This window comes from Bubalus bubalis, chromosome 8 (assembly GCF_019923935.1).
Source record: "Bubalus bubalis isolate 160015118507 breed Murrah chromosome 8, NDDB_SH_1, whole genome shotgun sequence".
NCBI lineage: Eukaryota > Metazoa > Chordata > Mammalia > Artiodactyla > Bovidae > Bubalus > Bubalus bubalis.
The window spans coordinates 76,248,782-76,271,106 of NC_059164.1; the positions used below are offsets into that span (position 1 = coordinate 76,248,782).

At 44.3% G+C, this 22,325-nt stretch overlaps 1 protein-coding gene across 3 annotated transcripts; it reads right to left on the minus strand.

The window, feature by feature from the left end:
* Nucleotides 1-7,182: 7,182 nt before the first annotated feature.
* Nucleotides 7,183-11,174, minus strand: PPIA (peptidylprolyl isomerase A). 3 transcript variants are annotated; one of them, XM_006051292.3, is made up of 5 exons: nucleotides 11,044-11,174; nucleotides 8,782-8,812; nucleotides 8,574-8,662; nucleotides 7,904-8,076; nucleotides 7,183-7,527 (listed from the first exon to the last, which is right to left on the minus strand). In XM_006051292.3, the coding sequence occupies exons 1-5, from the start codon at nucleotides 11,110-11,112 to the stop codon at nucleotides 7,395-7,397; spliced, it is 495 nt and encodes a 164-aa protein (XP_006051354.1). In that variant the 5' UTR covers nucleotides 11,113-11,174; the 3' UTR covers nucleotides 7,183-7,394. The 3 variants fall into 3 exon arrangements, with proteins under 3 accessions (XP_006051354.1, XP_044802713.1, XP_044802715.1); XM_044946778.1 differs by lacking the exon at nucleotides 8,574-8,662 and adding an exon at nucleotides 9,263-9,329 and having other exon boundaries at nucleotides 11,044-11,173; XM_044946780.1 differs by lacking the exon at nucleotides 11,044-11,174 and adding an exon at nucleotides 9,263-9,326.
* Between the last annotated feature and the right edge of the window lie 11,151 nt (nucleotides 11,175-22,325).

Below are 22,325 nucleotides of genomic sequence, written 5' to 3' on the forward strand. Positions count from 1 at the left end.
TACCCCCATCTTAAAGGTATGGAAGCTGAGGCTCACAGATGTTAAATGGCTTGCCAGAAAACATTTATCCAGTAGATTGAAAAAGGCAGAAGTAGGATACAAACTTAGATTTGGCTGACTCCAGAACCCACACACTTAAACCTAGAATTGAAGTGAAGGTTATGTAAGTTGTCTGCTTTTGGCTTAAAATTCAAGCTTTTAGTGATCTTTTATTGGTACAGTAATATTCAGTAATTTGTACAATATTTTAAAAATATTTTTGTCAGTTTCTAAGTACTGTTGTAAGATTTAAGTTAATGTACCAGTTAATGGTCCATCAGGAAATTATATTTTTTCTGCCTGGAAGTCTTCATTGACAATGGAAATTCTTGAATGTTTTCTAATACAATACCAGTACAAAACTCTCATTTTTAAAAACTTATTTTATTATGGAAATTTTCAAAAATAAAGAGAATAGTATGATGAACCCCCGTGTACTCATCCTCCAACTTCAGCAGTTATCCTGTGGTCAATTTTGTTTTACCTATATCCCTCCTCAGCCCTCATGTTGATTAGTTTATCCTGTTCCAGGCATGAATAATTTTCATATCTACATACTTAAGTATGTGTCACTAAAGAAGGGGTACTTTTTAGACTATAACCACAATACCATTATTTTAAGACAGCTAAGACATTTTGTAATACAAATATCCAGTCAGTATTCAAATATTCCTGATTGTTTCCTAATTTTACAGTTGGTTTGTTTGAATCAGGATCCATACACTATGTCTCCATTTTACTGATAGCTCTTCAGTTTCTCTTTATAGGTCTCTTTTTTTTCCTTAAAATTTAATTTTTGAAGAAACAGTTCTATAGGATTGTCTCTAAGTGTGGATTTTACTGAATCTTGGTGCACATTTTGAAGAAGCTTCTATACTGAGAAGATCTACAATTATCATGTGTGAAGTTTTGTAGTTTTTAGAAAACAGGAGCAATAGAAAAGAAGGCAAAATAATCTTAACAGAATTACTAGAGTTTTAATAGAGTTCTCTGGAGAATTGCTTCAAATTTTGGTAATGTAATTATTTGCTATGTCCTGTATTCCCAGGATTGTATTTTTGTTTTCTAATGGAAGAAAACTAGAGCAATTGGCCCAGGTTCTTTGGGCCTCAGCCTCACGTTTGGTCCATCTTGCTGCATCTGTATACCACTTCCTCCTCCTGGCTTGTTGTAAAGTGTGTCCCAGCCATCAAATTTCATCTATTGTACCTTCACAGGTAACTAGGAAGGGTTTATGTGTGTGTGTGTGTGTTACATGTTTTTTTGTATGTGTGTGTGTGATTTTTTTTTTTTTTTCCCTGACACTGAGTGGCATGCAGGATCTTAGTTCCCTGACCTTAGTTCCCTCAGGATGGACCTGAGCCCCTGCTTTAGGAGCATGGAATCTTAACCACTGAACTGCCAGGGAAGTCCCAATAATAATTTGAAGTGAGCCAAATTTGGTCATACTTCAGAATCCATGCAGGATTGGTTCCAGGACCCCTCGGATACTCAGATCCACAAGATGCTCAAATTCGTTATATAAAATGGCGTAACACTTGCACACAAGATTGGACCATCCTCCCAAATACGTTAACTTATCTCTGGATTACTTATACTACCTAAAACACTGTAAATACTATATATAGTTGTAAATACAGTGTAAATGTTCTGTAAATAGTTGTCAGTGCATGGCAAATTCAAGTTTTGCTTTCTGGAAATTTGTGGAATATTTTTCTCCAATATTATTTTTTAATTTGGCTGCACCAGCTCTTACTTGCAGCATGTGGGATCTAGTTTTCTGACCAGGGATGGAACCTGGGCCCACTGCGTTAAGGAGAGCAGAGTGTTAACTGCTGTACACCAGGTTAGTCCTTCCAATATTTATTTTTGGTTATGCTGGGTCTTCACTGCTGAAGGCATATTTTCTCTTGTTCTGGAGGGTTGGGGCTACTCTCTAGTTGTGTGGGCACTTCTCATTGTGATGGCTTCTCTTGTGGAGCACAGGCTCTAGGGCATGTAGATTCAGTAGTTATGCACAAGCTTAGTTGCCCTTCAACATGACTTGTCCTAGACAAGGGATTGAACCCATGTCCCCTGCATTGGCAGACGAATTCTTAATCAATGGATTACCAGGGAAGCTCCCTCCCAAATATTTTTGATCCATGATTGGTTGAATCTGTGGACATAAAACCTGTGGATATGGAGGACAAACTATACTATAGATTTGTTTTAAAATTAATGTTTTTGAAATTTTAAATATTTAGTACAGGTAAAAGGAATGTGTTATGAGAGTCCTCTCTGCCCATAGGCCTTCACCCCTCTACCCAAAGACACCCACTGGAAAACATTTCTCTGTATTCTCCGAAGGATATATAAAAGCACAAAGATACACTTTATTCTGCTTTTTTACAAAAACTATCATGTTATAGGGCTTCCCTGATGGCTCAGTGGTTAAGAATCCGCTTGCCAATGCAGGAGACTTGGGTTTGATCCCCGGTCAGGAAGATTCCCTGGAGGAGGAAATGGCTACCCACTCCAGTATCCTTGCCTTGGAAATCCCATTGACAGAGAAGTCTGGCGGGCTACAGTCCTTGGAGTCAAAAGAGTCGGACACGACTTAGCCTAATCACAACAGTATATGTTATATTGCATTCTACTGCCTTTTTTTTTTTTTTTTTTTCACCTAAAAGTCTAGTTGACGCTATTCTGGAGATGTTTTTTTAACAACTACATCCTATCTCATTATGTCAGTGATTTTTAGCCAGAAGGCAGTTTGAAAATGTGTGGGCCTCTGACAATAGATGGGGGTAGTGCTGGATGTATTACAATGCCTGAGACTGCCCCACTGACTTCCAAACATCAGATGTTTGTGCATGTGAAAAATGCATCGAAGTTTAAACTCCATTTTACATGTTAACACAAAAAGTTTCGTTTTGGGTTGAAAATTTGAATATCCCTGACACTTCCCAGGCCTCTGACTGCTTTGTAATCTAAAGGAAGCATAAACTTTAGAAAGGCCTAAAGGCTCCTGGAATTATGTCAAAGAGACACAGAGGTCAATTTAGGGGGGCTTGTACTAGTCAAATTTGGGATGATTTGAACATCAAAAATAATGAGTGCAATCATAATACATTGAAAATCCTTGAGTCTATTGTGATAGGAGGGAGGGAGAGATTAGAAGATTTCTCAATTTTTTGCAACCACAGAATAATTGATTGAGGGGAATTCCCTCGTGGTCCAGTGGTTAGGACTTCATACACTCACTGCTGAGAGCATGGGTTCCATCCCTGATTCCCTGACTAGAGAAATAGGATCCCTCAAGCCATGTGATGCAGCCAAAAACTTTTTTTAATTGATTCAGGTGAAGACCAGTAATTGATATTGAAACAAAACAATCAGGTGAAAGATCTGGGAACAGAGTCTTCACACAGGCAAAGTACCATCCCACAGGTTACCTACTCAGCAGGAAGTGTACAAAGTACCTTTCCAGTGGAGCAGCTGATGGTCTGTTGAGTCTAAGCTCATATGCCAACTGACAAGGGGCAGAATTAACAATATCTGATTATATTCTTTGCAGTCAAAGATGGAGCTCTGTACAGTCAGCAAAAACAAGACCGGGAGCTGACTGGCTCAGATCATGAGCTACTTATTGCCAAACTCAGACTTAAAATGAAGAAAGTAGGGAAAACCACTATTCAGGTATGACCTAAATCAAATCCCTTATGATTATACAGTGGAAGTGAGAAATAGATTCAGGGGACTAGATCTGATAGAGTGCCTAAAGAACTATGGACGAAGGTTTGTGACATTGTGCAGGAAAACCATCCCCAAGAAAAATGCAAAGGCAAAATGGTTGTCTGAGGAGGCCTTACAAATAGCTGTGAAAAGAAGAGAAGCAAAAGGCAAAGGAGAAAAGGAAAGATATACCCATTTGGATGTAGAGTTCCAAAGAATAGCAAGGAGAGAGAAGAAAGCCTTCCTCAGTGATCAATGCAAAGAAATAGAGGAAAACAATAGAATGGGAAAGACTAGAGACCTCTTCAAAAAAAAAAAGACATACCAAAGTAATATTTAATGCAAAGATGGGTACAATAAAGGACAGAAATGGTATGGACCTAACAGAAGCAGAAGGTAGAAGAGGTGGCGTGGTAGGGGGGTTCAGGATGGGGAACACGTACACCCGTGGCTGATTCATGTCAGTGTTTGGCATGACTACAAAAAACCACTACAAAAAAAAAGGTGGCAATAATACACAGAAGAACTATACAAAAAAAGATTTACATGACCCAGATAATCACGATGGTGTGATGACTCATCTAGAGCCAGACATCCTGGAATGAGAAGATAAGTGGGCCTTAGGAAATACCGCTACAAACAAAGCTAGTGGAGGTGATGGAATTCTAGCTGAGCTATTTCAAATCCTAAAAGATGATGCTGTGAAAGTGCTGCACTCAGTATGCCAGCAAATTTGGAAAACTCAGCAGTGGCCATAGGACTGCAAAAGGTCCGTTTTCATTCCAATCCCAAAGAAAGGCAATGCCAAAGAATGCTCAAACTACTGCACAATTGCACTCATCTCACACACTAGCAAAGGAATGCTCAAAATTCTCCAAGCCAGGCTTCAGCAGTACATGAACCTTGAATTTCTAGATGTACAAGCTGGATTTAGCAAAGTTAGAGGAAGCCAAGATCAAATTGCCAACACCCGTTGGATCATAGAAAAAGCAAGAGTTCCAGAAAAACATCTGCTTTATTGACTATGCCAAAGCCTTTGACTGTGTGGATCGCAACAAACTGTGGGAAATTCTTTAAGAGATGGGAATACCAGACCACTTGACCTGGCTCTTGAGAAATCTGTATGCAGGTCAAGAAGCCCTAGTTAGAATCTACATGGAACAACAGACTGATTCCAAATTGGGAAAGGAGTACATCAAGGCTGTATATTGTCACCCTGCTTATTTAACTTATATGCAGAGTACATCATGAGAAAACGCTGGACTGGGAGAAACACAAGCTGGAATCAAGAGTGCTGGGAGAAATATCAATAACCTCAGATATGCAGAAGACACCACCCTTATGGCAGAAAGAGAAGAACTAAAGAGCCTCTTGATGAAAGAGAGTGAAAAGTTGGCTTAAAACTCAACATTCAGACAACTAAAATCATGGCATCCGGTCCCATCACTTCATGGTAAACAGATGGAGAAACAATGGAAAGACTTTATTTGTGGGGGGGGGTTCCAAACTCACTGCAGATGGTGACTGCAGCCATGAAATTAAAAGATGTTTACTCCTTGGAAGAATAGCTATGACCATCCTAGACAGCATATTAAAAAGCAGAGACATTACTTTGCCAACAAAGGTCCATCTAGTCAAAGCTATGGTTTTTCCAGTAGTCATGTATGGATGTGAGTTGGACTAGAAAGAAGGCTGAGTGCCGACGAAGTTTTGAACTGTGGTGTTGAAGACTCTTGAGTCCCTTGGACTGCAAGGTGGTCCAACCAGTCCATCCTAAAGGAAAAGTCCTGAATATTCATTGGAAGGACTGATGCTAAACCTGAAACTCCCATAGTTTGACCACCTGATGTGAAGAACTGACTCATTGGAAAAGACCCTCTTGCTAGGAAAGATTGAAGGCGGGAAGAGAAAGGGACACAGAGGATGAGATGGTTGGATGGCATCACGGACTCAGTGGACATGAGTTTGAGTTGGCTCCAGGAGTTGTTGATGGACAGGGAAGCCTGGCATGCTTTAGTCCATGAGGTCACGGAGTCAGGCACAACTGAGTGATCGAACTGAACGATGCCTTTCTGCTTAAACATTGAACTTGTGTCCATTGAAGCTTCTCGAATTTCCAATTTACAGATAATTAAGAAGTAGAAGCAGCAGCAAGTAACACAAAGTGGAGACACTGGCAGCAGCTCCAGTGATATTCACCAAGTCAATGTGCTGGACTTAAAGAGTACAAGTCAGAGGGACTGCAGATGGGCATGAGGTTCTTCCTAGTGTGGTCGATTACAGGGATGGTTGCATTCACTACTGTACTCTTAAAATGGGTGAATTTTATGGTATATACATACCATATATGGTATATACCTGCTTGTCTGCCAACTCACTTCAGTTGTGTGCAACTCTTTGTGACCCCATGGACTGTAGCCCACCAGGCTTCACCGTTCAGAGGATTTTTCAGACAATAGTGAAGTAGGTTGCCATGAAGATCCTCCAGGGAATCTTCCCAGCCCAGGGGTTGAACCTACATCTACCTAACATCTCCTGCGTTGGCAGGCAGATTCTTTACCACTAGCGCCACCTGGTTTATTATGTAGTGTGTATTACACATTATAATACCAATAGTTTTTAATATTAATAGAAATTGTTAGAAAATAGGACTGTTCTAGATTAAAAAGACATCTAACAATCAGATAGGCTTCCCAGATGGCGCTAGGGGTAAAGAATCCACTGATGCAGATTCGATCACTGGGTTGGGAAGATCCCCTGGAGTGGCAACCCTCTCCAGTATTCTTGCTGGAAAACTCCATGGACAGAGGAGCCTGGTGGGTTACAGTCCATGAGGCTGCAACAGGATACTACTGAGCGACTGAACACACAGCAAACTAGGGACTGCCCTGGTGGCTCAGATGGTGAAGAATCTGCCTGCAATGCAAGATAACTGGGTTCAAACACTAGGTAGGGAAGAATCCCAGTATTCTTGCCTGGAGAATTCCATGTACAGAGGAACCTGGTAGGCTACAGTACATGGAGTTGCAGAGTCAGACATGTCTGAGCGACTTTCAAATATGTAAAACCTAAGTTAGATCATGGTGGGGTTGGAAGAGAATAGCATTAAGACACTGATTGTAAAGAAACTGTACCTTAATAAAGCAGATTTGGGGCTTTCCTGGTGGCTTGATGGTAAAGAATCCACCTGCCAAGGCAGGAGACATGTGCTTGATCCCTGGGTAGGAGGAAATGGCAACCTGCTCCAGTATTCTTGCCTGGGAAATCCCATGTACAAGGAAGCCTGACATGTTAATATAGTCCATAGGGTCAGTCAGACACAACTTAGCAACTGAACAAAAGCTGATTCTAAACACAACTTTTGTCTTAGAAGTAACCTGTTGCTGCTTAAAATGAAACCTACGTCAATACTCTAATGCAAACAAAGACAGATAATTGTTTAGTTTTTATTTCATAATCATAAATTTAACTTTGCAATCCAGCTAAACTTGGAGGGGGATAAGGAAAATATGGAACCCAAAGAACTGTAGCAAGAGCACAAAGATTATAGGATACTTCAAGCAGATGGGGTGAAGGGGTGCTCTCCTGGGCTACAGAAGGAATGGTCTGGTGCTTAAGTAAAACACAAGTCAAATTTATTAGATTTGTCCACAGTCAGCAATGGTGATCTTCTTGCTGGTCTTGCCATTCCTGGACCCAAAGCGCTCCATGGCTTCCACAATATTCATGCCCTCTTTCACCTTGCCAAAGACCACATGCTTGCCATCCAACCTAGAAGAGAATAATAAACATTATTACCTGTGGCCAGAGATGTTAAATACTGGAAACATTTTTATTCTTCTACCTAAAAAAAGTTGGCAACACCAATAGATTGCTTTAGGCCAGTCTAAGAAACATAAAGAGTCTCCACTGTTAAGAATCCTAATTTTAGAACGGACCCCTTAAAAAGAACCAACAAATCACAAGCAAATTAGATGAAAGCACCACTTGTAACTAAACCAATCAGCTAAATGCCCTGTTTTGCTAGAGTATCTCCACTTACTTTCTATAAGCACACTCTAGAAATTTTCACTATGGTCCATGCCCTTCCACTACCTTAGAGCAGGCAACAGCAGGGAAAGGGTGCCTTTGCCATGCCCTGTCTTACCACTCAGTCTTGGCAGTGCAGATGAAAAACTGGGAACCATTTGTGTTGGGGCCAGCATTTGCCATGGACAAGATGCCAGGACCTGTATGCTTCAGAATGAAATTCTCATCATCAAATTTCTCGCCATAGATGGACTTGCCACCAGTACCATTATGGCGTGTGAAGTCACCACCCTGTGAACATAAAGAGAAACATGTCACTTTTGGGCAGTCAGAAAACATGCCATGTCTACAAGGTTCAAACTTTTAAGACTCAAGTTCAAAACAAGGTGGTCAAGGGACTTCTCAGGTGGTCCAGTGGCTAAGACTGTGCTTGCAATACAGCGGGTCCAGGTTCAATTTCTTGTCAGGGAACTAGATCCCACACATTGCAACCAAGACCCAGCGGAGCCAAATAAATGAATATTAAATAAATAAAACTAAAAGGTCACTTGGAACCAAAATGGTAGAACAGCACTTCATATGTGCACATATTTTTTTTAATAACATTTTAGACCTATAGCAATTTAGATGGCATCCTATCAGTGCAAAATCGTAAAATAAACAAATGGACCAGAAAAGTTTAACAGCAAACTGGCACCAATGCAGACAAACCATATATACACATTCTGGAGTATTCTAGTTCAATCCTAAATTAAGACAACCCAAGTCAGTATCAGTCTATTTCATACCTGGCACATAAATCCCGGAATTATTCTGTGAAAGCAGGAACCTTTATAACCAAATCCTTTCTCTCCAGTGCTCAGAGCACGAAAGTTTTCTGTTAAAATAAAGTATATATACATATATATAGAGAGAGAGAGAGAGGGAGACACACACACACAGAGAACAGAATAAGAATAATAAAAATAGTAATCAGAATACCTTTGTTAAACTAACCTGCTGTCTTTGGAACTTTGTCTGCAAACAGCTGTTAAGAGAAAAATGACAGTTAATTAACAACATCTGTTTGCATATTTTGTTGCTTAGTACCCTCGTCTTTAGGGGTTTCTGAATCATAAATTCATTTTCTCACAAGAACATAATGCTTCTTCAGTAATTGCTCTGAACCCCAAATAAGAACTGTTCCTGACAGCCTTAAGTCCTGTGGTGTTGGGTTAGCAACATGAAACCCAAAGACGTGCCAAAAATCCAGAACCAGCAATGACTCAAATAGTGTGAGGCTTCTAAAAAGTGACTTAAAACTTTTATGTGTTATCACACCTACTTCTGAACAGATATATGGCTTCTCAAATGTACATCACCTCCCCCAACTTCAGTCTGAACCTAAGGACAAGATTTTCAGGAATAGCAAGTACTCCTGCTTGATCAGGGAGTAAACAGGTGTAATTTCAGTCACTGGTAATGAAAATGCTACTACCTCCAATCTGTTAACATAGCTTTACGGATTGGATGAGCAGTCACTTCTTGGTTTCCAGGTCCCTTACCTAGTAGTGGGGTAAAAAATAAAGATTGGTTTCTAGTACAACTGCTTCAAACCTTTCCTGCATATATAAAACATTCTGCCCAAAAATGCTTAAACATCACACTTAAACAAACCCTTTAAAATATTTTATGAACTATTCCAGAGATCTGTGACTAAATCATCTATTGAAATCCTGTATGTTTCTTACATCTAGTTATTTAGCTTCTAAATATTATATGTAAAACATATGGTCTCTCCTAAGTCTAACGTTTCTCAAATCCTGTACTCAACCGCTTCCCTGGTAAACCGTTACTAAAGTTAAAAGTCCGTACTGGCAGTTCCATCTCTATTCTCACCAATGGATGTGCCAAGAGCTCCTATCTCATTTCCATTAAGCCCTCTGGCTAACCGGAGACACACGCTAGGAAGCGTTAGGCTTAGGCCAAGTTTCCACGTGGCTCCCAATCAATTATCAGCTGACTACAGATAAAAGTGGGGCGTAGATCAATAGGATCTATTATTTCTCCGAAGAGTTTTACCTCAGGGCAAGCGTCCCCATGGGCCCTTACCAATTCTTAGCTCTGACTACATTACGAGTAGGTACAGACTCAATAGGACCTAATGTTTTCTCACAGGGTTTAGGCGTCTTCTATGTGTCTCCAACGTGGACAGTTATCATGACAGGAAACCCTCTGCCCTCATCTGCATGGGGGCCTATCCATCCTTGGGATAAGATCCTAAAACTAACCACTGACAGCTTTTGAGAGGTCGTTAAGGAGGATAAAACCACTTAGGGCTACACCCTAAGTGAGACAGCAGGACAGAGGAGCCTGGCGTGCTGCAGTCCATGCGGTCAGAGTTGGACACGATTTAGCGACTGGACACTTCAAGTCCTACCGGTTAACTGTAACGGAATCGCATTTACCGTTTCAAGAGCACGCCAAGTAACTTAACTACCTTGCTGTAACCACAAACTGATTAATAAGTACTCTAACTAGTTAAGAAACCATCAGAGGTGGCCTGCCGCGGAGCCAGTCTGGACTAGCCCATTCTGCAGGACGACGACCGGGAGGAGCCCGGGCGCCTCCCACCCACCCACCGTCACCGCAGCGGAAGGCGGGCCTCGGCGCCAGCGGAGGGAAGGCCGCCAGTGCATTTCCGCTCGGGGTGGGGGCCGGGAGGGGCACGAGGGGCCTCTTTCTACATTTATCTCAAGATTTTAAGACATCTGGGGAAACCCTGGAGTCTGCCAGCCCCACAGCCCTATAACCCAACCCTGAACTAGCAGGCGTCCTCCGGGACCAGGGCTAGGCTGCTAACCCCACCGACCCTGACGCGCCCGGGGCGGGAAAAGCAGCCTTCAGGTGCGACCGTCGCGCCAGCGCGAAGAGAGCCGCTTCCGAGCCCTCGAGAGTGGCCTTGGGACGGTGGCAGCGGCCTGGGGCCGGCGTCTGCCTTCCGTTTAGGGCGTTGTCGACCCTCTGGGGCCTGCGGTCCCGCGTGGCGACGAACAGCTAGCAGCCCGAGCACGTGCGCGGCCGGAAGGGCGCGGCCGCCCCTCCCCCGCCCGCCCCGCCTTTGTCTACCCGCCGCCCCCGGCCTCCCAAAATGGCCCCTCGTCAGGAAATGGCGCCGCGCCGCCCGCGTTCCTCAAGCAGGGTGCCCGCACCCGGTTACTCCGCCTCTCCCCCCGCCGCCCACTCGGGCCCACCCGGCTCGTCGCCGCCTGCCCCAACCTCAAAAGAGACGCGGCCCAAGGGCTCGCCGTCGACAGCGATGTCGAAGAACACGGTGGGGTTGACCATGGCTAGACAGCAAAGGAAACTCCGGTGTGACGGCGTCTGCAAGGCAGCACGAGCCCCGCCGCCCTCCTCTTTTATAGCCAGTTCAAGCCCCGCCCACAGCCGGTCGCGCGCCTCATCTCTGGCCAATCGCGACCACGGGTCAATCGAAATGACGGCATGGCTGGCCTATGAGTAGAGATGGCGCCCTAGAGGCAGGTCTGGAGACGCGCGTGCGTGCTGGGCGTTGCGGGCAGGTTCCCGCCCGCGGGCTCCGTCTCCGCGCTGCGGCGTGGGGTCGCGCGCTAGCGACTGCTATGGGGATGGGGATCGGGCGTGGCGATCTCCCTGGTGGGCCGGTGGGAGCTGGAGGGCCGTGCACCTGCCTGGCCTCGCGACCAGGATGTCTCCCCATTGCTCAGAGTGGGTAACTGAGGCGAACGAAGGCCTCAAGGTCGCGCCGCCCGCCAAGGTCGCTTGGGGTCCAGGGAGCGCGCCTCTTTGGGAGGCTAGGTGGCCTTGGCCATCACCATTTTCTCACTGCAGATGAGGTTAATTAAGGCCCAGTCGCCTCCCTCTTTGCTTCCCCCTCTCCCTTCTAGTCTGAGAGGTTATGAAATGTTTCCAAAATGTCCTACTTTCCGAAAATATCTTGCACACTCTACTTGAATTTTCTCCAGGAGGAAGACATTAAAGCAAGAGGTTGGCAGACACTTATCTATAAAGACACGCTGCGCAGTTTTGCCTTCCTTTTAAATCTTTTAAATTCTCTACCCCGCACCCCGTCTTTCAGAGGCAGAATTGAGTTCTGGGTGAAAGACAAAGCTCAACTTAAAAATGAATTCCCTTAGTCAAAGATATTAATAATGCTTTTATTACTAGTACTGAATGCACTTATATGACCCTGGTTTTTTGTTCAGAAAACCTTGAGAAAAAAATTTATATATCCTCCAACATTTAGTTGCAACATTCAGAGTTATGTAATATCTCTGAAACTTAGTTTTTTCATCTGCAAAACCAGGATAGGGATCTGAGAAGCAAATGAGAATTTATGACTGGTGAAATCCAGTGTCTGGCATCATGCCATCATTATTAATAATGGCATTGTGAGCTTACATGTGCTCAGAATTTATAGAGTGTGGTTTTGTTCTCACAACCACCCCATAATCCCCATTTACAGAAAAGTGGAAAGTAAGCATCTTCCATGTTAAATAGCTTGCTCAAAATAACCAGTTTAGGAGTATTAACAAAGCCAGAACTGGAAACTGAACTGCCTTTTTTTTTGCTCATTCCACATCACCTTTTGCTTTATGACCCTGAGGAAGCTGCTTGTCCTTATCTGATACAGAAAAGATGACCCAAGGCCCTCAGGGGTAAACTCTCTCAACTTCTATCTCCTTCACTCTGAATCTTAAAGCAATTAGGAACCCCTCCTAAGAAATAAATGAATGAATAGTAAGGGCATCACTTATGGGTTCCCTCACATTACTATTCAAAGTCTAGTCTTCTCTTTACTATCATCCTCTCACTTCACACAGGTATACCATATGTACACTCAAGAAAATAAATATGCACGTGTTTTGTTTGTTAAAGGGGGAGCCAGTGTTGTAGGGGATCCTTTATTAGCATTATCTCTTGAATAGGACTTCCTTACCGAGTAAAATTTCAGCAGACATAGAACCTCAGGAATGTGAGGCCGTCCAGTGCCTTATTTGGATGATTCCGACCAAAAGCAAATCCAACTGAATTCAACACAGCCCTGATCTGGTTAGCTGGAGGGGTACTATACCAACCACCAACTGGTAAGCAGAAGTCTGTGACTTTGTCCATGGAGCATATTATAAACAAATGCTTACTTCAAAAATGTCTCTAGAGAGAATGTAAAAGGGGGAAAAGTCAGGTTATTCAAAATTATAAAAACAGGCTACTTTTTTTTCATGGTAGATGGTGGAAGATGGTAACTTGTCTCATATGCACTTCTTGCCCAGGGCCTCGCTTGTGCTTCTGCCACGTGGCTGCTGCTGAGACCCGCAGTGACATCATAACCCACATACCCATGGCTTTCTCCAGGCCACATCTTCCCTGATATGACTCTCCATCAGGCACAACCTCCTGCTTCCTTGATGGGCTGGACTTTTCTCTCCCATTTCTCCAACCCTGACCTTTTCCTCTTGAACTGTTCCACACATTTGTCCTGTCATAGTCATATATTTGATCTTGTTTTCTTCCTTACACATTGGCTATGGTCAACCTTGTTCACTCTCATGGCTCAGATTCTCAGGTAACTTCTCAACCAAGCTCCAGGCCCACATTTACTCCAGAGCTGCAGGTGGCTCCTCCCTGCCCACTGGGTCTCTCCTCAAGAATAAACCCTCAGACAGAGCTCTGCCACCTACCCCTCTTCCCCAGGCCTCTCCGTCCCCTAGGCCTGCTCTCCCTCCCCACCGCAACAACTCTGGCTTGGCCTTTTGCAGCAGCCTCCTAACTGGTTACTTGGCCCAGGTTTTTCTTGTTATTTCTAGAACGGTCATTCGCAAAGTAATCCGATTTTGTAACTCCCAAGCTGTACAACCTCTTGGTCACCCATAGTGACCAGGCAGCCCCTTCACAGTCTGGTCTTAACTTGCTCTTCAGCCTCCTGGCTGGGATTTTTCCTGCCATGTTGAGTTTCTCATTGCCACCCCTACCCTGCCTTTCCAGTACTCCTTTTTTGCCTGTGGCCTGTGCCACCAAACCTCACCCTGTGGTCCCCATGGGAAATCTTCCTTAGCTCTCCCAGAGGTACTGGGTCTGCTCTGCAGCTTCAAAACTCAGAAGACATGTATTGAATGAATGCATAAATCCATGAAGAAAGGGCCAACCAAAACCTGGCCCTGGGGACTCCCCTGGTGGTCCTTAGGTCTTCCACAACAGGAGGCAAGGGTTCAATCCCTGGTGGACAAACTAAGATCTCACATGCCACACTGCTTAAAAAACAAAAGAGGGCCCTGTAGTGTGACTCGTCAATGGGGTTGTTAATTAATTTGCACACACTGCTCAGAGCTGATGACTCTGCACCCAACTCAGGCATCAGTAATCATCCAGCCACTTGACAAGCAGCTCCTCACTGAACATCATCGTTCAGGCGCTGAAGATGTTCACTTCAGCCCCATCATATGTCCGCCCATCTGCGGAGGATGCCTGCCCGCACCCTCACTCCTTGCTGGTTCCATCCTCGCTCCTGTCCACATCTATCCAGGCCCATCCTGGCTGTCTAGCCCCATGGCTGCTCTTCCTTTCCCCTTAGAGGAAAAGAGCTTCCTGCATCTCCTCTGGCTACCTGGTCTTCCTTATCCACCAGTCCCTGAAGACCACATCCTTGCCACCCTCCTCTTCCCTCCTAATTCACTCACGAGAGTAGTCCACGCTTCTGTGATCTGTCCAATCACTCCCCACTCCATACATGTCATCAGACTCCTGCTCCCACCCTTAACCCCAAGCTGCCCTAGCCAAGGCCTCCAGGGACCTCGCATTTATAAACTTGAGATTCATTTGCTTTATGACCGCTGGCATTTGAGCCCATCATGCTGCAGGATTCTGAGCTCTCAGCCCCAGGTACCCAACCTGCTGTTCAGAATGTGTTCAGTAGCAAGCAGGAGAAACCTCAGGCAGGAGCCGGTTTCAACAATAGAAATCCATGGCAGGGCGCTGATCAGAGTGGTGCTGAGTAGATGGGCCTACTGAGCTGTGGTTAGAAGTTAGGAAAGCCGCATGGAATGATAGAAATTCCAGCAGGACCACTTTCCCACCCCTGAGAGTTATGTGCGCCTGGGAAGTCTATACAGGAGTTCAGAATGCCTACCACATACAGAGATGATCAGATGCGGACAGAAAAGATGTTTATGTAGCTGAGGATTCATTCAAGTTGAAAGGAAGGCAGATTGTTCTGTGCAGGGCCAAGATGGGGGCCTCTGCGGCAGGCCAAAAGGAGTCTGTCTGCAGCCAGGCCAGCCTGGCCATTATTGACCTGAGTCAGGTGTTAAAACGTGCAGTAGGTTTCTCTCTCTCTTTGACTTAGGTATGCAATTTTTTTTTCCTTGCTGCACTGCCCAGCATGCAGGGATCTTAGTTCCCTGACCAGGAATCGAACCCATTCCCTCTGCAGTTAATGCTCAGAGCTCTAACCACTTGACTGCCAGGGGATTCCTTGCATTTCCTTTTTTTTTTTTTTTTTTTTAATTTATTTGGCTGCGCCAGGTCTTAGTTGTGGTATGCAGGATTTTTAGTTAGGGCATGTGGGATCTTGTTCCCTAACCAGGCATCAAACTCAGGCCCACTGCACTGGGAGCTCAGAGTCTTAACTGGTTCAGAAACTGCCAGGGAAGTCCCTGCATTTCTTTTTGAACAGCTTTTAACAAGTGAATTTCACGGTGTGTAAGTTTTATTGAGATGTAGTTTACATACCATGACATTCACTTGTTTTAATCATACAATTCAGTAATTTTTTAGCAAATTCAGAGCAGTGCAAATATCTCCACAGTCTAATTTTAGAAAATGTCCCTCACCCCAAGTACCTTGTACCCTTTTTTAGTAATTCCTTGTTTCCACCCAGCAACTGCTTTTAAAATTCTGTAGTTAAAAAGTGATTTAGACTTGTGGTTTAAAATGGAAATACTATAAAGTTTATATATTGTGTTTAAACATTTAAGAGAACTTTAGGTTCAACATATCCGAAAGCCTATTAGAACTATTTATTGCTCGAGGTGGTTTTTTTCTTTGCTAATTTGGACAATTAAGTACTTCAAAAGGAAACCAAATGTATTACACCTATAAATGCAGTTTAAATGTTGGAAGATGTAGTAAAAGAATTCAAATCTGCCATGTTTATAAAGAGATTAATATGATGTACAAGCTAAAGAACTAGGTTTTAAAATGGTAGTTTAATAAGTTAAATATCAGTTGTGAAAATATAATTAATATAAAATATAACAAACACTGAGTAGCTTTTTTACATAAAAAAGAAGCTGCAGGACTCCAATTTACATGTCAAGGGCCCTAGGGCCTTTGGTTTTCTGTCCTCAGGACGGTGACTTCACAGTTCCGGATGGTGCCACCACCTCCCCTCCCCTCCTGCATCGCCCCAAGTTCATGTTCAAGATAGGCTGGTTGCCGCGAAGACTAAGGAAGAGGGAGAAAGGGAAAGAGGAAGAAGCCCGAAAATTACGCCACCACAATCCTGTTGGCTAAGCTTTCCCAGGAGCCCCACCCAGTGGCTTTCACCCTTGGCTGCAGGAATCCAGGAAGATGAATATTTTGATCTGGGCACATTGCCAACCGAGCCACCCGGCTTCTGTTAGTAAGAAGGAAGGCAAAATGGATGCTTTGGGAGATAACAGGCAGCATCCAAGGCACCAACTATTGTCACCCAGCAGAAAAGGGATAGACTGGGAGGGATGGGGGCGTTCTCAGTCCTCAGGAAACCTGCACAATAGTGCACAGGGAGAAACCCCACTCAGCCTGGTGGGGGAGGACCATGCCCCCCCCCACCAGAAATGTTGGATCTGATGGCACAGTGGGGATTGCATCTGCTTAGTGGAGCCCTGATCATTCCAATCTCCCCGATCACAGGAGGCTGGGAAAAGTGATGTCTGGTGTTCTCATGTATTTCCCACTCAGAAGGTGGGGCATTTCCCTAATGCAGAAAAGGGCACAGTAACCAAACAAGGATAAATAAGGCTTACGATAGTTAAGTCAGGATTCCAGGAGGAATTGGGTGCCATTATTAAGATCATTATTTAATTCTCACAGCAGTCCTTTGAAGTAGGTACTATTATTTTTGCTATTTTTCACAAGAGGAGACAAGCTCAGAGAAGTTGAGTAACTTCCTTGGAGAGAGAGAGCCAGGGTTGATGCCCATTCTACCTGGCTCTGGTCCTGTGCTACTCACTGTCACGCCACGTCCTGAAATTTTTAAAAATCATGTTAAATATATGTAACATAAAGTTTGCCATTTTAACTAATAAGTGTACAGTTCATAGGCATAAAGTGCATTCCTATTACTATGCAGCCATCACCACCATCCATCTCCAGAACTTTTTTATCTTCCCAAACTGAAACTGTCCCCATTAAACACTAACTACCCATCTTCCACTCCCAGCTCCTGGCACCCATCAATCTGCTTTCTGCCGCTATGAATTTGCTTATTCTAGAAACTTCACATAAGTGGAGTCATACAGTATTTGTCCTTCCGTGACTGGCTTATTTCACTTAGCATAATGTCCTCAAGCTCTATTCAGGTTGTGTCAGAATTTCCTTCTTTTTTGCAGCTGCATAATATTCCTTTGTTTATCCATCCTTCTATCCATGAACGCTTAGGTTGCTTCCATCTTTTGGCTATCGTGAATAACGCTGCTATGAACATTGGTGAGTCCTTTCTTTCAATCTCTTCGTGCATATTCTATGAAGTAGAATTTCTGAATCAGACAATAATACTGCTTTAATTTTTTGAGGAACTTCCATACTGCACCATTTCCACGGCTACACCATTTTGCATTCATTCCAGCCATGCACAACAGTTCCAATTTCTCCACATCCTCACCAACGTGTTATTTTCTGTTTGTTTTTATAAGAGCCGTTCTAATGGGTGTGAGGCGGTGCCTCGTTGTGGTTTTGACTTGCATTTCCCTAATGATTAGTGCTGTTGAGCATCTTTTCTTGTGCTTTTGGCCATTTGTATGTCTTCCTTGAACAGAGAAATATCTGTTCAAGCCTAATCTATTCTTTAAGTGAGTTGTCTGGCTTTTTGTTGTTGAGTTTTAGGAAGACTTTACATATTCTGGATATTAATCCCTTACCATATATATAATTTACAAATATGTTCTCCCATTCTGTAGGTTGCCTTTTCATTCTGTTGATAGTGTCATGAATTTTTTTGAGTGCCCAGGCTGTAGCCATTATCTTGATCTCATCTTTGGCTGTGTGATAAGTCACACTCAGTTTGGGTGTGTATTTGAGTCCTACCAGAAAGGGAAGGTCACTTTACCCACAGAGCCCAGTTCTCCAGGTTCCTGGGGTGATTTCAGCCAAGTCCCTGTGGTGATCATCCAGGCCTCTTTCTCTAATGCTGAAGGCAGAACTGCAGCAGGTGAAGACAGAGCCAGCAGAGGAAACTGAGGCAAGGACCATTCAGCCCACTGCCCAGGAGCAGCTACAGCACATACGGTTGTGTTGTTGTTTTAGTTGCTCAGTCGTGTCCGACTCTTTGCGACCCATGAACTGTAGCCCACCAGGCTCCTCTGCCCGTGGGGATTCTCCAGGCAAGAATCCTGGAGTGGGTTGCCATTCCCTTCTCCAGGGGATCTTCCTGACTCACAGATCGAACCCAGGTCTCCTGCATGGCAAGCAGATTCTTTACCATCTGAGCCACCAGGGAAGCCCATCATGTACAGAGCGCAGAGCAAAATGAAATGTGAGGCCCCTTGTTAAAAAATTATCAAGGGTTCCAGGACAGAGACAGCAGAATATTAAACCAAGTGCAGGGGTTGGGTGGTGGTACGGGGGTTACAAGCAGCTCCTGCAGCCAGCTCTGCCACTGCCTTTGGTGGCAAAGCATCAGGTGCCTGGCAGCCCTGGGCACAGGGGACTTTACACACACACCCTGTTTTCCAAGGCCATCACCAAGTGCTCATGAGGAAGAGTGGAGGCTGGTCCAGGAGATGGAGACTACCTGAGGCTCTGGGGGAGGAACAGGGGCCTGAGGGACCCTCCAATGACAGAGGCTTGGCAGTAAGCACCCGGCAGTGACTGTCTGCCCCTGAGGGGGCAACGAGTGAGACCTGGGTCTGAGGCTCAAGCATGTGGGGCTCCTGGAGCCTGAGAGTAACCATGCCAACCCTGACACCACGTGCCACTGGCGATGTGGCAGGAGAGCCAAGACCTTCCGAAGGACAGGCATGTGGGGCCTCTATGTCTGTGCTGAACTGAATCTAACGCCACAACAGAGCTCACCCACAGGCCAGGCGGGCTGAGCCCAACAGCTGACAAGCAAGGATGTTCCATTTCCTGGGTGTCCTGACCCTTTACTTTAGCCGCTGCTGCTCTTTACACACTGTGTCTGGAATTCAGTATCGAATGCCTCGTGCCTGACTGCCTTTGAAGTGGGGCATTGACTTTTTCCTGCCATTGGACTGGAACTTACGTTTTTGGTTCTCCTGGATGTCTAGCTTGCTAACTCACCCCACAGATCTTGGGGCTTGTCAGCCTCCATAATCATGTGAGCTAATTCCTCACAATAAACAAACAAATATACATATCTCCTGTTGGTTCTGTTTCTCTGGAGAACTCTAAATATAGACACAAAAAAGAAGGAAAAGGAAAAAAAAAAAAAATACTAGATAAAGTGACCCATCATCTAGAAAGACAACAGTTAATAGAGCCAGACCCAGTGATGGCCTGTGTCATAAGGCAGAGACTTGATTTATTTAAAGGCATTTATTTATTTACTAATTTGGCTGCTCCAGGTCTTACTTTCAGCTTTATGGGATCTGGTTCTATGACTAGGGACCGAACCCAGGCCCCCTGCACTGGAGTCTTAGCCACTGGATGACCAGGGAAGTCCTTGTTCTGCTTTGTTTTTAAGTCAGTAACAATAACTAAGAATTGTATTTACAAATAATACATAAGATGTCAATTTTTTAACAGACTTTCTAAAAAGAAACTATTTTTAAAAGCAGTTTTAGACTCAGCAAAATTTAGGGGCAAGCACAGACATTTCCTGTACATTCCCTGTCCTCGCCCACCCATCCCCTGCCCTGCCAGCCTCCCCATTATCAACATCGCTTACCAGAGCAGTGTATGTGTTACAGCTGATGAAACTGCATAGACACCTTGTACTTACCCAAACAGTTTACATTAGGGTTCTCTCTTGGTGTTGTGTATTCTATGGGATTTGGGGATTTTTTTGGCCATGCCTGATGTCTTGTGGAATCTTTGTTCCCTGACCAAGGATGGAACCATCTGTTCCGTCTGCTTTGGAAGTACAGAGTCTTAACCACCAGACTACCAGAGAAGTCCCTTCTATGGGTTTTAACAAACATATAAATACAAGTGTCCACACCTGACCTGCCTCTTGAGAAACCTGTATACAGGTCAGGAAGCAACAGTTAGAACTGGACATGGAACAACAGACTGGTTCCAAATAGGAAAAGGAGTACGTCAAGGCTGTATATTGTCACCCTGCTTATTTAACTTATATGCAGAGTACATCATGAGAAACGCTGGGCTGGAAGAAGCACAAGCTGGAATCAAGATTGCCGGGGAGAAATATCAATAACCTCAGATATGTAGATGACACCACTCTTATGGCAGAAAGTGAAGAAGAACTAAAGAGCCTCTGGATGAAAGTGAAAGAAGAGAGTGAAAAAGTTGGCTTAAAGCTCAATATTCAGAAAACAAAGATCATGGCATCCAGTCCCATCACTTCATGGCAAATGGATGGGGAAACAGTGGAAACAGTGTCAGACTTTATTTTTCTGGGCTCCAAAATCACTGTGGATGGTGATTGCAGCCATGAAATTAAAAGACACTTGCTCCTTGGAAGGAAAGTTATGACCAATCTAGACAGCATATTAAAAAGCAGAGACATTACTTTGCCAGCAAAGGTCCGTCTAGTCAAGGCTATGGTGTTTCTAGTAGTTATGTATGGATGTGAGAGTTGGACTATAAGGAAAGCTGAGCACCGAAGAATTGATGCTTTTGAACTGTGTTGGAGAAGACTCTTGAGAGTCCGTTGGACTGCAAGGAAATCCAACCAGTCCATCCTAAAGGAGATCAGTCCTGGGTGTTCATTGGAAGTACTGATGTTGAAGCTGAAACTCCAATACTTTGGCCACCTGATGCAGAGAGCTGACTCGTTTGAAAGGACCCTGATGCTGAGAAAGATTGAGGGCAGGAGGAGAAGGGGATGACAGAGGATGAGATGGTTAGGTGGCATCACGGACTTGATGGACATGAGTTTGGGTAAACTCCGGGAGTTGGTGATGGACAGGGAGGCCTGGCGTGCTGCGGTTCATGGGGTTGCAAAGAGTCGGACATGACTGAGCGACTGAACTGAACTGTTAAGGATTACACAGAACATTTTTATTGCTCTAAAAATCCCCTGTGCTTCACCTGTTCATCTCCCATCCCCCAAACCCTGGCAACCACTGATCTTCTTACTGTCTCCATAGTTTTGTCTTTTCCAGAATGTCATATAGTGAAAATCACACAGTATGTATTCTTTTCAGGTTGACTCTTTCACTTAGTAATATGCGTTTAAGTTTCCTCTATGCAGTTCAACTGTTTATTTCTTTTTAAAAAATTTTTATTGAAGTGTAGTTGATGCACAATATTATAAAAGTTGCAGGTGTACAACAGATGGCTTATTTTTTAGTGCTGAATAATATTCCATTGTCTGATTGTTCCACAGTTTATTTATCCATTCATCTATTGAAAGACATCTTGGTGGCTTCCAGATTTTGGCAATTGTGAATAAAGGTGCTATAAACATCTGTGTGCAAGTTTGTGTGGACATGTTTTCCACTCCTTTGCATAAATACCAAAGAGTCTGACTGCTGGATTGTGTAGTAGGAGTGTGTCGAATTTTATAAGAAACCATCAAACTGTTTTCTAAAGTGGACAGACTATTTTGCATTCCCACCAGCTGTGAATGAGGGTTCCTGTTGCCTTGGTGTTTTATTTTTTATCATGAGTGTGTATTTTCTATACAAAAGCAGCATTTCCTGCTCGGGTTGCAAGAAAGTCAAGCAGACAGTGACACTGTTGGGAGTAGGCAGCAGCTCCACTTCAGACTCTTCTTATATGGGCTCCTGTGGATAGGGTGGGAAAAAGAGCAGACCCCAGCCTCTGGACACCTCGGGCTCTGTGGTCCCACTCTGTCGCAGTCAGGAGGGATTTTGGCTACAGACTGGAAACACCAAACAACATCAGCTCAGGTCACATGGTCTCCTTTGATGTCAGCAGGGTCGGTTGGCCAGTCCATCTGGCGGAGCTTGCTCCACCCTCCTTCACCTCCTGGTCCAGTCCTGACCCCCGCCCACATCCAGCAGCAGGAGGGAAGAGCAGGACGGAGGAGACAGCCCCTTGAAGCCAGCCAGGGTCTCAGCACCTGAAGGGGGCCATAAGGAGCTTCAAGGGAGCCAGGAAGGAAGCTGCTTCTCCGGGGGAGGGCAAGGTTACCATGTCTAGGTCTTGCTCTGCCA